At 42.0% G+C, this 14,320-nt stretch overlaps 2 protein-coding genes across 9 annotated transcripts in view; one reads left to right on the forward strand and one right to left on the reverse strand.

Moving 5' to 3' along the window:
• Window positions 1-229: 229 nt before the first annotated feature.
• hnrnpl (heterogeneous nuclear ribonucleoprotein L) lies at window positions 230-13,703 on the forward strand. 8 transcript variants are annotated; one of them, XM_010864862.4, is made up of 15 exons: window positions 230-326; window positions 621-728; window positions 1,737-1,855; window positions 2,010-2,247; window positions 2,419-2,504; window positions 2,815-2,911; window positions 3,001-3,073; window positions 9,308-9,343; window positions 9,898-9,966; window positions 10,302-10,588; window positions 10,704-10,825; window positions 10,952-11,153; window positions 11,245-11,302; window positions 12,331-12,492; window positions 13,316-13,703. In XM_010864862.4, exons 2-15 carry the CDS (start codon window positions 648-650, stop codon window positions 13,372-13,374), a joined length of 1,689 nt encoding a protein of 562 aa, XP_010863164.1. In that variant the 5' UTR covers window positions 230-326; window positions 621-647; the 3' UTR covers window positions 13,375-13,703. The 8 variants fall into 8 exon arrangements, with proteins under 8 accessions (XP_010863164.1, XP_012990035.1, XP_010863166.1 ...); XM_013134581.3 differs by lacking the exon at window positions 230-326 and having other exon boundaries at window positions 501-728; XM_010864864.3 differs by lacking the exon at window positions 230-326 and having other exon boundaries at window positions 12,331-12,444.
• A 13-nt stretch (window positions 13,704-13,716) lies between these two features.
• The window catches only part of LOC105006377 (cation channel sperm-associated protein subunit gamma), a 32,670-nt gene continuing 32,066 nt past the window's right edge, over window positions 13,717-14,320 (reverse strand). Inside the window, exon 30 of the mRNA XM_020048185.3 lies at window positions 13,717-13,813. Coding sequence (XP_019903744.2) covers window positions 13,722-13,813 — 92 coding nt within the window. The 3' untranslated portion in view covers window positions 13,717-13,721. The remainder of the gene's footprint in view (window positions 13,814-14,320) is intronic.

Below are 14,320 nucleotides of genomic sequence, written 5' to 3' on the forward strand. Positions count from 1 at the left end.
CAGAGCATAAATACATGCACAGACACTAAATATTGATGTTAATTTGTCATGATTCAAGTTGATTATAAAGCTTTTGTAGTCACTTTTGAGTATTTTTTTAATTAGGAGATTGAGTCACAGCCCAGTACAGCTGGGACTGGGATTCGTCCATGAAGAACCCATAGGGTGCCTTTGCCCGCTGAAATCAGTTAAAATGTACTGGTCATGATCCTGGTGAGGATGTCAAACATTAGTTTCCCTAAGATTCTGATAGTTTGTGAAGAAATGATTTGGTTGTTCAAACAACTGCCCATTTCAGTGTGGCATTTTATTGTCCTCAGCAAAAGGTAACCGTGCGTAAGCTGTTTAATAAGCGTTTTGATATGCCAGGTGGATAGTTTATCTTAACAGGGAAACGGGGAATGCTTTCATGTGTAACCAAATTAATGCACACAATTTTAGGGAAATAAGATTTTAATCCTAACCCTTTTCAATGAAACGTGGGATCAACACTTGTTGCGTTTACATGTTTATTAGGTATCGGTACCGAGCCTGTTCTTTTCATTATACTTGTAAGCGCTGCTGCTAGTGACGACAATTTCCTATGCGTTACGTTGTCGTTTTTCATTCGGCTATTCGAGTTTCCATTTGGGTTGGTCTGGGACAACATGGCTGCTGCTGCAGGTCGCTACTACAACGAGGGTGGCAGAGCAACGAAAAGACAGAAAACCGAAGACGGAATGACGACGGTAAGCATAATCTCATGTCTTCGTGTCCAAGGAAAGGGTTATCTAGCTAACTCCGAGTAAAACGTAGCCAATGTTGGAGAATTAAGCGATAAAATGGCCAGAGTGCAACAACATGAATAGTGAACACAGTAAAAAGCTAACGTGAATAAGGATGAGCTAATGCTAATGTAGCCCCAAACCGGTGAATTTGCTACTCAGTTTATTTTGGTAGTTTGTATTGCGCCACAGTTAAAGGACCGTAAATACGGCAACGTTTTTACCTAGTCATGTAATCGAGTTTAACTAGCTATTATTGTATACCTTTAGTTTTTTGGTCGAAGATTCTACACTGACAGTTACCTGGTTAGTTAACTAGCCAGCCAGCTAGCTACGGTACTGTACATTACCTAGCTAACACATTTGTGGTTGAGGAAGGTTACGTTATTCACCAGGTTTGCCATGAATTCAACAAAGCATGGATATTTAGTGACGAATTTCTCATGTACGTACATTTATTATTTTTTATGTAACCTTGTTGTGGGTAAATTGTTAGGTCTAGCTACACTACACAGAAAGCTAGCTAACTATTTTGGGCCTACTAGTGCAGAGGTATTCAACCCTCTGTAGCTCAGCTCAGGGAACCCCAGCCGGCCCATGTTTTTGCTCTATTCCAAAGCTAGCTAACCAGATTTAACTTGTCAGGAAATAATCAATAATTTCATTAGTCAATCAGGTTACTTGGCTACAGGTAATATATATGTTACTCTAGGCCAGATATCTTTTAAATTATTATTATTGAACAAAGTAACATGGTATGTTTGCCACTGAGGCAGGTGACCAGAGAATACTTGATACCCCATGACGAACATTTCTTCATAAATCTGATAGTTACTTTCTGTGGAAAGTTACTAGTTTTTCCAGCGGATAATTAGCCTTGGCTCAGTCAGGAGATTGATTTGACAGTATAGATTCCCTCCCTCGCTTACCTCTGCAGGTCCTCTAACAGTTGTTTTCTTTTGTGTTTGTCAGGAGGGCTATGATGACCCCCATAAAACGCTCCCTTCACCTGTGGTCCACATCAGAGGCCTTGTTGATGGAATCATGGAGGCAGATCTAGTGGAAGCCCTGCAGGAGTTTGGTACCATTAGGTGACTACCTGACACACTTACTCCTCTCGTTTCATAGACGGGATATATTTTAGATTTTTCACCATTTTAATTCCCCTGTAGGGTTAACTTGATCCCTTTATTGCAATTGCAGTGCTTAGAAACCCCAATATTCCATCTTCGGTTCTCTTCACAGTTATGTGGTCATGATGCCAAAGAAGCGACAGGCGCTGGTGGAATACGAGGACATGAATGGATCCTGCAATGCTGTGACCTACGCAGCTGAGAACCAGGTCTACATTGCTGGGCACCCAGCTTTCATAAACTACTCCACCAGCCAGAAGATCTCCCGGCCAGGCGATCCAGATGACTCACGCAGCGTTAACAACGTGCTGCTGCTCACCATCATGAACCCCATCTATCCGATTACCTCGGTAACACACCTGCCTATATACAGTTTTTTTTGTTGTCATTTTGCAGATCCTGTTATCCAGAGTGATTGCAACAGTGCATGCCATATCATATTTAAACAAAAAGTACACTTGGCAGCTGTGTGATTACTGTGACGCATTCTTAACCATAACGTTGGGTTCTCTGTTCTGCAGGATGTGCTGTACACTGTGTGTAACAACTGTGGTCCTGTGCATAGGATTGTCATCTTCAGAAAGAATGGAGTTCAGGCCATGGTGGAATATCCTTTCCTCAAGTTTGATTATTCCCACCTGGGATCTTGTCACCACACACAGGCTCACATTCCCTGCGTGTGACCCCACCTTAATTCACTTTAGAGATGATTACTGCTGAGTTGTTGACCGGAGTGTTTTTTTTTTTTTTGTAGGTGGTGGCTGGGAAATGCTTATGCTATGTATGTGTATCTATCCAGTTGTGCGATACGTGCTTGTGTCCTGAGTAGTTAAATTAACAGAAGAAAATGAATAGAGTAAATTAGGCTGTGTTCTATTCTACCAGTGTTGGACCATAATTTCCTTGACTCTCCTTACGTTTGACTCTGTTCAAAGTGCCCAGAGGGCAAAAGCCTCTCTTAACGGGGCAGACATCTACTCTGGGTGCTGCACACTGAAGATTGAGTACGCTAAGGTCAGTATCTAAATCATTCTATCCAAACACTGGTCATGTCAGGGAAGGAACACTGGCTTGAGCTAAATACCGAGTGTTGCTCTTCACAGCCAACCCGTCTGAATGTGTTCAAGAATGACCAGGACACCTGGGACTACACAAACCCCAACTTGAGTGGCCAAGGTAAAACCCAGATCCCCTCCTCCCTCCCCCTCCCCTTCTCTCTTCCTCTCCTCCTTTTGCTCTTATGGCTCTATGTGGTAGGAGTAGCGTCCTTGGCCTCCAGGTGTAGTGTCTTTGAATGCCCTGCTCCGCGGTGAGCAGCTACGGGGCACTACGCCTGTGACGCATCACCGTGTGCTCTCACAACATCACAGACACGCAGTAAGGGCCAGAGGAGCGACCTCCATGGGAAGCCATTTTGCAACACATGGTCCTGCACGTTCAATCGCCTGCGTTCTAGACCACTGCATGCACTCACGGGTCGTTCCATTATTTCTCAGGGAAATGACCCAGTATGTCAAAGGGGAGCACTTCTCTTCAGACAGGTTCACATTCCCGGCAGTGCATGTCACACCTCACTTCACAGCTCAAGCATGTGTCGGTAGACAAGCAACGTGTCACGCTTGGAATGCCTGACCCATTCATCTCAAACATATTGGAGATTTTGTTAGAAAAATAGACTTGTGGTCGTTAGGTCTCAGCTGAGGTCAGGTTTTGCAATTGAAATCTGTCCCTTGGGGCTGAATTCTACAGGTTTGTGTACCAGCCAGGGGATGTAGACGGTTTCTTGGCCGGGGAATCCCTGCCTTGTGTGGGCTCAAGTTCAACTTTATTTCATTAGGAACCTAAAGGATAACATTGCGGAGATGGGAATTAAGGGATTTTAAAAAATACATTTAAAAAAGTCCAGTTTATAGCTTGATCTTTCTTTGGTTGGCTGTTTTTAATTAAACTACATTTTCTTGTGGCATTCTCCATTTGGAAATGATGCACAATGAGTGCCTGAATGAAATCACAATTTAGTGATACATGGAAGGTTTTCTCAAACACTGGGGTTAGGACTGGCACTGCCATGTAGAGTTTGCTATTAGCCCAAAGGTGCTTCAGACATTTTGTTTTGTTCCCCATAGGGTGCAGGCTATCTGTTAACTCACTACAGCGTAGTCTGAGTTAGTAGTGCTAACTCTCTGAAGTGTCTTTGGGAAAGAAGTAACCAATTATACATGCTAACTGGATGCCAATCATGTGTGACATTGAGAGTTAGCCTGCACTGTCACATTGTTTTATTAAACCTTTTAATTGCAGTTTAATCACATTCACTAACCATGGTTTGAGGTAAATAGCCTATGGTCAAGTCATTTTGCTACTAACAAAAGCCCTTAATTTCCTCAGCCAGCTTGGGTCAGGGATAGGTCTTAGGGATCTAAGAGTGGTGGGTTTTTGCCTTCTACCAAGTACATTTTACTTGCTGGTAAAGTGACAATGTATTTAGCATAGGGGTCTAAAATCAGATTTTGGGTGTACTGTTTTAGTTCAACCTTTTACAGAGCAGAATATCTGTCATACATTAGTGCGCCATTTGCCTTCCTTATACGCTGTTTCCCCTGATTACTTCATGCAAAATGAATATTGTTTTAGTTAAGCCCTTAATCCATTTGACCACCCTTGTCGATGTTTTGGTTGTTCAGATTCTCATAGCCGCAGTTTGTTAGTCTTAGTAATTTATGCACACCATGGCAACATCTTCACATTTGACCCTCAGAGGTAACAAAAGAACAGCCATCCAATGTGTTTGCAGGCAGGCTGCCCTGTGAAAAGGAGGTACTCCTCATGTCCTCACTGTGCACACTGATACAGGCTCAGCCTTAAGCAGACACATCTGCTACAACACCCACCCACAGGCACTCCAAACCAACCAGCTCTTCAGTAAACATCGGACACAATGGGGTCAGCCGACATTGGAATTCACACCACTTCAACTCAGTACTCAATTTCCACCACCTCTCTCTCCACTGTTGCAAGAAACAATATTTTACCATTTTTAACCAACTGTTGGTTTGGGGAAAGTAGCTATCCTGTTTTGATCATGGTGAGGGCCTGAGACACTCCAAGAGTCAGTGTGAGCAGACACCCAGCATTACCCACCACCACAGACTGATGCAATAGATTGATAACCATCAGTTCTCCTCTTACAAGTACAGCATATTTCATCTCCAGAGCGCTGAAGATCTCACCTTTTTACACAGCACATTTTGTGATGGGGCGGGAGTCTGGTGTGTGGCCGTTAAGGCCGCTCCTCCCTGCCCCCGGGATCTGACTGTCACAGACACAGCCACTTCAGCAAGCAACAGAGGAGTTTTCCAAACACAACACAACAGCCCGAGAAGCGAACAGATGACACTACATACTGAGACTATATACAGAGGCAGAATGAGACCGCTCTTTTTCTCAAACTGCCCCTATGCCGTCCCGTCTCTTGACTTGGGTGCGTGGGCTTCCTTTTGCTATCACTCTACCCTCTTGTGCTGAACAACACAACACGACAACACACCTGAGCTGAATACTCACGGCAACAACACACCAAGCTGAATCGCCATGACATCACACCACCATGCAGACAATGCCATTCCAGATGATTTTACTGTCAAGCACTAGACGCCTTTCACTTCGCCCACACGTGCCGCCACTTACATGAGGAGACGCACCCCACAAAGCCCATGGGGGGGACTACGAAGACACAAGCGTCAAACACCCACCGAGCATACAAGCACAGAGGCAGACTGATAGAAACCTCTGCTTTTCCCAAAGCTCTCTGCATTGATGGACTCAGGTGCTGTTTTTTCCCTCTACCCTACCCTCCCGTTTCCCCTCTCTATGCTGTTCTTATGTTGTTACCTCTACGTTGTTTTTTCCCTTTATGAGCTGGCCCAGAGTGATGCCTCTAACGCCTCCCGTGTGATACAGGTTTGGCTCTGTGTGTCTGACGACAAGACACGCCTCAAACGGTGCAAATGTCCTCCCAGCTTTTCGGTCAAAGCACGGTAAGCCGGAAATTTAACTCAAATGGCTACCCATAAAAACAAAGCGACAGCAACTTGGAGCCGAGCATGGAAGATTGGTGGATGCTCTTTGTCTGGTGGTGGGAAAAGGAAGGGAAGGTGGAAATAGTGAGTTGAAGCTGGAGTCACAGGTTTGGCGGGTAGGATCCTTGCTGAAGAGTGCCCCCTACCTGCCTTCTGCATCCTGTGCTCTCCGTGTCTGGTGCTGTAAGTACATGTAAAGAGACTTGACTGACCTGGTGATAGAGAATGTAAATGTCTGCTTGTTGTCATTTACTTTTTGTCTGCCCCATATGTGAATTAATTACTTTTTTGATGAATATTGCCTCAAATTCCAGGTCTGGAATGTCATTAATTTCGCTGCTAGTTTTCTTTAGGCTATCCACTGAGATGTACTGTATACGCTGGTTGTTTATAAAATCGCAATTAACTGGATATTTTGAATGTCTCAGCTGTTTTTTGCAGTTGACTGGTTGCTATACTGACCAAACCAAAATTATAGATTCACACTAGTTGACGCAAATCTACTTCAGTCCAAGGTAATGAAATTCCTGGCCTGGTTTAAATTTTTCTGTCAAATGTTTTAAACTTGTTGCTTATTAATGGGATGTGATACAGTTCTTGTCCGGTCATGCAACTAAACTTAGGCTAGAATCAAATAAATATATTAAGCCGCTTTATTATTAATTTTATATTTCTTGTAAAGGGGTATTACTTTTAATCAGAGAAATGATTATGACTGAGTTGAGCCCTATTTGGACTACTAAATTGTCAGTTTTTTAATTATTAAACAAGCATATGTTATTTCAGAGGATTTGCAACAGGATTTGTTTTACCAAACTGCTTCAAATTATTTTACCTTATAATGGGCCGGTGTGAATGAAGCTCAGGCTAGGTATGGAAAGAGTTCAACTTGTCTAGAGATTAGTCAGAGTTTTCAGCATAGAGTGAAAAAAGTCAAAACAATGAACGGTATGCAGAAATTTTATTCCTGCATCATTTGACAATTTGTGAGTTGGCACTATAGTCTGTTCAATCTTTACAAAAAAAACATGGTCACTGAAATCTATATAAGTAATCTCTAGTAAATCTCTATCTCTAGTAAAATCTCTAGTAAAAATTCAGAGCAAATACAAGGCAGGTGAAAGGTGATCTGTTAGCAAACATGGGACACTTATTGTTAGTGTAGTTTTTCATGAATAAAAACTACAGCTTTGTAGTTATCACAAGGTAGTTATACCCAGCCTAAATCCTCGAAGACATGTTGAAACTGACTGGGCAAACACACCAGAAAATTGGAAAGTAGCTGGGCTCCAGGGGGTGGCCGCTCTTCTATCAAGCAGGTCAAAAAGACTCATTAATAAGGAGTAAATGTCACTTGGCTTTTCATAACCAAGCGTCAACTTAAAACCATGTGTATAAAAGCTGCTAAAAATCTGGTCCTTTAGAGGAAATGTAAATTTCATTTTTGCTTTTCATACGTTAGTGTGAAGAAGTCCAGACAGCAATAGAATCAGGTGGACTGTGGACCGATCAGGTAGTCCTGAGGTATGGCAGGAATGAAAGTGTGTTGGGTGGGTCAGTTCTAAAATAGCATCAGACCACCAAACGGGGAAGGTGCAGGTTTGCCTGCAGCTCCCTTCCATCGTTGAGGAGATGAGTCTTTACGTAAGACTTAACAGTAGAAAGGCCAGTTTTGTCATTTTTTACTGAAATATTTGGCATCCTTGCTGCAGCAGTGTTTCCCAAACAAGGTGTCACATAGTCCTCTAGGTCCTCTCTTGGTTTCTTCCTAAAATTCGGCCTTCTTAGGGAGTTTTTCCTAGCCACTGAAATTCAACACTACTGTTGTTTGCTCCTTGGGGTTTAAGGCTGGGTGTCTCTGTAAAGCAGTTTGTGACAACTGCTGTTGTAAAAAGGGCTGTTGTAAAAAAATTATTATAAATACATTTGATTGATAAACAGGATTGCAAGAAAAGCTGAAGAAAAGTATAAGCTACAAAATAGTATGATCCCATCCTTGATAATATTTTTCCCCTCGAACCTCTTAAAACAGAATAAAGGACTATGCAGTAAATCAGACTGGGTGAGAAAGAACGGAATAATATTGGGGGCCAGATAACCTTAATGTTGGGCCAGTAACTGAAAGTTAACTTGTTTAAAACCCCAAGAAAACAGGGTGAAGTTAGATGCGTTCTTGAGCAAGGCACTTAAACCTTGTTGCTCAATCTGAATAGATGTCTGCTAAATGGAATACAAAACTGTATTTTTCCTTCCTAACTCTGTGTGTGAGAAAAATAAAACGATTAGATGTTTTGGTTTTGTGCACATAATTACATTACCCTAAATCCTCCAGTAAAACGAATCCTGTCTGAAAAGGGTTTTGGAATGAAGTTAGCTGAAATGGCCTCATGTGAATGGTTTTCTCCCTGTTAATTTTACTTGTTTTGGCTACTACATTTTATTAGTACAATTAAAAACTGAAATCATTGATATGCAAATGTTTGTTCTACTGAGCCTGTTCGTGTTTTAATCTGTATTTTCTTACGGGGTGTGGTAGATGGGTTTTCTTCAATGAAATATCTCACAATATCCTACTGGCCCTGTATCTGTTAACTCAGACCTTTCTGGAGAAACCTTTACTAAAGATCCAGAAGCTTCTGCACGTCTCCATCATGTTCTGTGGATATACAGTGTTAATGTATTAGGCTAGTTGCTGTTCATCCCCTCTGGACTTTCTGTCTGCTGCGAAACTACATAAATAGCCAAAAGCCTTTTTTGTAAGATCATTTAAAATGTAGGCATGATTTGAAAGACCATGCTTAATTGGCTACAATTTTACCTCTGGGCAGCCACAGCATAGCCAGTTATCACTGTTAGATAGTGGGCTTGTTTATTCTGCATGGCCTGGTACCATAAATGGGCACCATTGGTCCTGATGTGAAATCTCTTAACCCACCCGGGGCACGGTTTGTGTGTGATATGACTTGTCAGACATACAAACCTGTTATTTTGTGCCTTGCATACATTTTGGATGTGTATTCTGTTTGGTTTTATGCCGTTTGTTGCTTGCTATCAAATAATGTAGTAATAGTTAGAAATATTAGCCTTTTGTGTTAAGATTGTATAGAGAATGAATACACATGCACAGAAGCTTCTGGATCTTTGTTGAAAGATACACATTTTCTAAAGGTCTGTGGTAAGAAACACATCTGTTGCCACTCTGTATTCTGTTTGATATTCTGCTAAGAAATGTAAATTTTTGTATTTTTAGTGTTGGTTTTGGTTTAACAGTACAGCGTGGAAATTTGTACACAATTTGTTTGGTTTTGACATTCTGTATGTACCTGTACAGATGCTGACGCTGAAGGCAATTGGAACAATTCACAAGGTGTGTGTTTGAATAAGAATGGTTGACAGTTAATGTAGGGATACATTGGTGTGAGAGCATCCACCCTATTTGCTATGCAGCTGTTAAATCCTCATACGAATCTCCAGTATGTTGCTTGTTATCTTTAACAAATAGTGTCAGGGCCTGCATAAACTTTAACGTATACATTTATTGAAGGGTTACTTTGAGATTATGGCAATTAAGTTGTTTTTAATTTAACCTGGTACAGTGAACTTGTGGATACCATTTTTATGACTTTGTCAAAGACCAGTAATTGTGCTAATCAGCATTGACTCTGGGGAAAAATTCATTCATACAACACACAGACACACATGGTATCTACAAGTTCATCAGACTTTACAAGTAGTAAAAAGGCTTAATTGCCAGAAACTTGCAGCATCCCTTTAACTCATGTAATATTTTTACACAGCTTCTTGTGCATGTTGATCACACCCCATTGTTTGTAATAGATATGCCCCTTTTGATACACTGATTCAGTTTTCTCTGGAATCAAGGGCTTACTAATGCTATTTTTTTTATTATTTGGATCTCAGATCCCAATGCCAACCCCAACAAGCGTGCAAGACAGCCAGCTCTTCTAGGAGACCACCCTCCCGAATATGGTGAGTAGGCTAACTTGGATGTCTGGAATGACTTCAGTGACTGTTGGACCTAACTTGGATGTCTGGAATGACTTCAGTGACTGTTGTACCTAACTTGGATGTCTGGAATGACTTCAGTGACTGTTGGACCTAACTTGGATGTCTGGAATGACTTCAGTGACTGTTGGACCTAACTTGGATGTCTGGAATGACTTCAGTGACTGTTGGACCTAACTTGGATGTCTGGAATGACTTCAGTGACTGTTGGACCTAACTTGGATGTCTGGAATGACTTCAGTGACTGTTGTAGTCTGTTTGCCCGATAATCACCTGTGTCCATCCGTGTCTTTCACAAGGTGGTCCAACCGGTGGCTATCATGGCTACCATGATGAAAGTGGTTACGGACCTCCTCCACCACCACACTATGAGGCCGGTCGGCGCATGGGCCCTCCAATGGGAGGGCGTGGGCGTGGACGTGGCGGCAGCTACGGGGCGCCTGGGTATGGGCATGGACCACCCCCGCCCGGTGACTACAGTGCCCACGCTGACTCCCCTGTTGTCATGGTGTATGGCCTGGAACCCGGAAAGGTCAACGCAGACAGGGTTTTTAACGTCTTCTGCCTCTACGGCAATGTGGAGCGGGTGAGTCCAGGTGGGGGCGGGGCTTTATCGAGGTCATCTTATTGCTATTGTCTAGTGGGAACATGGTTTTGGGAGATTGGTGGTAGGATAGTTTCTGAGTCCCATCCATCCTCAGGTGAAGTTTATGAAGAGTAAGCCGGGGGCAGCCATGGTGGAGATGGGCGACTGCTACGCTGTGGATCGTGCCATCAGCCACCTTAATAACAACTTCCTGTTTGGGCAGAAGCTGAATGTCTGGTTAGGGCACCTTTCAAACTACATACACAATGATATACTCTGAAACAGACTAGTTCTACAGATTCAACCCAGGTTTGTAGTGTTGATGTACATTAACATTCAGTGTTGTCCATTCTTCATCCATAGTGTCTCCAAGCAGCAGGCGATCATGCCTGGTCAGTCCTATGAGTTGGAGGATGGCTCCAGCAGCTTCAAGGACTTCCACGGCTCCCGTAACAATCGCTTCACCTCCCCGGAGCAGGCAGCCAAGAACCGCATCCAGCACCCCAGCAATGTCCTGCATTTCTTTAATGGGCAACCTGACATCTCCGTGGAGGTCTTTAATGGGGTAAGACAACTCTTGGCAAGTTGAACATTTTTAATTTGACCTTATCAGTGTAAAATATGTTTTGCCTCCATAAACCCTTTGTCCTTTTAAGGTCTGTGAGGAACTGGGTGTAAAGAACCCATCCAACATTAAACTTTTCACCGGAAAGAGTGAGTAATAAACTTTATTTGCATGAATTTGTTTTACTTAAAGGGTTAATCCACCCAAAATAACACATTCCTTTGATATACATAGGTAAATAAGGCTAACATGACAACAATGCATGTTGTGACTTTATTTGCATGTCATAAGTTGGCAACCAGAATGTGAAATTGGTTGATGGAATCTGACTCATGTGGGCTACAAAAGCACTGCAACATTCTCTCTAGGTAGGCTGGCAAGGTAAGAAAATGTTTGCCTCAGTGGAAATTTTGGTTATTTGAAAATCTATCAACACAACACAAAGCCAATATCAGCGTGTGATGTAGTTGTATAATTGTAAAATCACTCAAACTGCACCATATTTTGTGTTCAAATTATTTATCTGGTCACTAATCCAGTCAAGAGAGAAAGAAAGGAAATCTGAAATACAATGGTCAGTGAATGGAGGAATGTATTTCCCATTTCAACAAAAAGCTGTGTCATGAACTTCATGGCAAGGCTGCCATTCAGAAACCACCTGTATCCCAGGCCAAAGCATAAAGCAGTACTGTCTTTCACTACATCCGTAAGAGTTTATGATAATGCCCCAAACTTCAAGAGTTTGGGGCATTATAAAAACTTCAAAACCAGCATGATGTCACTTCCTTCCCCCAAAGATCTTGAGGCTTTTCTTTTTGAAAAACTGCACAATATTTCACTACACACAGTTCAGGACTTGTATGACAGCATTACATAAAAGATTTGAGCTGTTCTGAAGGCCAAAGATGGCCCTATTTCTTATTAGGTCATATATTGTTGGGTGTTTCCATTATTTTGTACACCCCTTGTATATATGTTGCCATGGCAACATAGACCAATGGATGTCTTCTAGACAACTATTCCCAAGTCGTGCTGAAACAATACATTTGACTGACAAATAAGACGATAGGCTTTCCCCAAATGTAAGGATGTGTGTGTCTGGGGGTGGATTACTCCTTTACTGAGTTCCCACCAGTCAGTTGTTGCAGTGTCAATAAATTGGAATGTGTGTCTCTTGCCTCGGGTGGCACGACAGGCGAGCGTAGCTCATCCGGGCTGCTGGAGTGGGAGTCCATAAACGACGCCATGGAGGCACTGGCAATGATGAACCACTACCAGATGAAGAACCCCAGTAAGTACTCAGACTGCGATAACAACAACACAGCTAATGATAAAAACGGTGAGCAAATACACAGTGACTAGTCTGTAATTCAGAAGTGAGTTTCTCAAAAACATGATCATCTGAAGTACTAAGATCACCTTGCGGCAGGGATGCATTCACAGGTTCTGCACTATGCAACCTTTTAAAGGTCTGTTAAAGTTATTTTTTTTTCTTCTTGAAAACAGAATATTACATTTTAGAAACCGTGTCACAATCTATTAAGTTAGGTTAATCGGTCAGGAATGAGTATATTGAAAACACATGGAGGTTATGCTTCTGAGCTCATTACAATGTACACGAAGGTTCCCAGGTAGAATGTCATGCATGAATAAACGGCTTCAGTGTACTGCAGCTGCACATTTTAAAACAATACTGGCTCACAAAAACCTCTGGAAAAAGTCAGTTACAGAATTCTTACATTCATTCCATCTCGACGAATTGCTACACAAGAAGGAGGAAGCAGAGAGAGGCTTTTTAAAATGTTTTTTAAAATAAATTTTTACACAAGTCAATCAGCTAAGCCATTTTGGCACACCCAGCAATAACATTGCAAATGGGAGACCAATCCTGTGAACAACATTTTCTTTAAACGTTAATAACTCGTCATCCATCAGCAAGCTGTTCCATACCGTGTCAATTTCCTTAACATTTATGAATATAGCAATAATCGAAACAATGCAGGTTTTAAGTCAAATGAAGGACCGACGAACTTACTGCAAAAGATTATCTCTGTTTTGGGGAAACTCACCCTGGACTAGTTAATGACAATGTTTAATGTATTATTCCGGCCCTGACAATCTCGCTCCAGTTGGCTAAACCCCCCTCCCCCCTTTTCCCCCAGGTGGTCCGTACCCCTATACACTGAAGCTGTGTTTCTCAACTGCGCAGCATGCCAACTAGAAAGCATCCCGACCACCCCACGTATCTGTAATGCTCTGTGTCCATACATAGTGAATATTGCAGTCACGTCGTCACTACACACTTTCCCTGTATGAAGCAGAAACAAAATTGAGACTGACACGTTTTCCTTATGGTACTTAAGTGATAATATTGAGGGCAAGATTTTATATCAGTGAGTGTATCGTTTCTTTTCTTTTTTTTTTTTATCTACAATTATGAGTTTGATGTTTTTGTTCAGTACATTAGATCTCAAAGAAACTCTTCTGAAATAAATTTTAATTCTATGTAAACACTGCCTGTCTTTTAAATAAAGTGTATGGTTAACTACAGGTCTATGATAAATCCTTTCAATTAGTGGATGTAAGGACGAAACCCACTGTGGAATCGCTGGATCTGTGATATCCATTTCCTATACTGGTTGCCAGGGAGATGCCAGAATCTGAAACAGATGCCACCCTTGAGTCAGAACCCAGCATGTCAAATCATCAAATACAGTGGGGAGAACATGTATTTGATACACTGCTGATTTTGCAGGTTTTCCCACATACAAAGCATTTGGAAGTCAAATTTTTAACTTCAACTGTGAGTGACCGAATCTAAAACAAAAAGTCAGAAAATCACATTGTATGATTTTTAAGTAATTAATTAGCATTTTATTGCATGACATAAGTATTTGATACATCAGAAAAGCAGAACTTAATATTAGGTACAGAAACCTTTTATTTGCAATTACAGAGATCATACGTTTCCTGTAGTTCTTGACCAGGTTTGCACACACTGCAGCAGGGATTTTGGCCCACTCCTCCATACAGACCTTCTCCAGATCCTTCAGGTTTCGGGGCTGTCGCTGGGCAATACGGACTTTCAGCTCCCTCCAAAGATTTTCTATTGGGTTCAGGTCTGGAGACTGGCTAGGCCACTCCAGGACCTTGAGATGCTTCTTATG

Source organism: Esox lucius, chromosome 7 (assembly GCF_011004845.1).
Source record: "Esox lucius isolate fEsoLuc1 chromosome 7, fEsoLuc1.pri, whole genome shotgun sequence".
NCBI classification, from domain to species: Eukaryota; Metazoa; Chordata; class Actinopteri; order Esociformes; family Esocidae; genus Esox; species Esox lucius.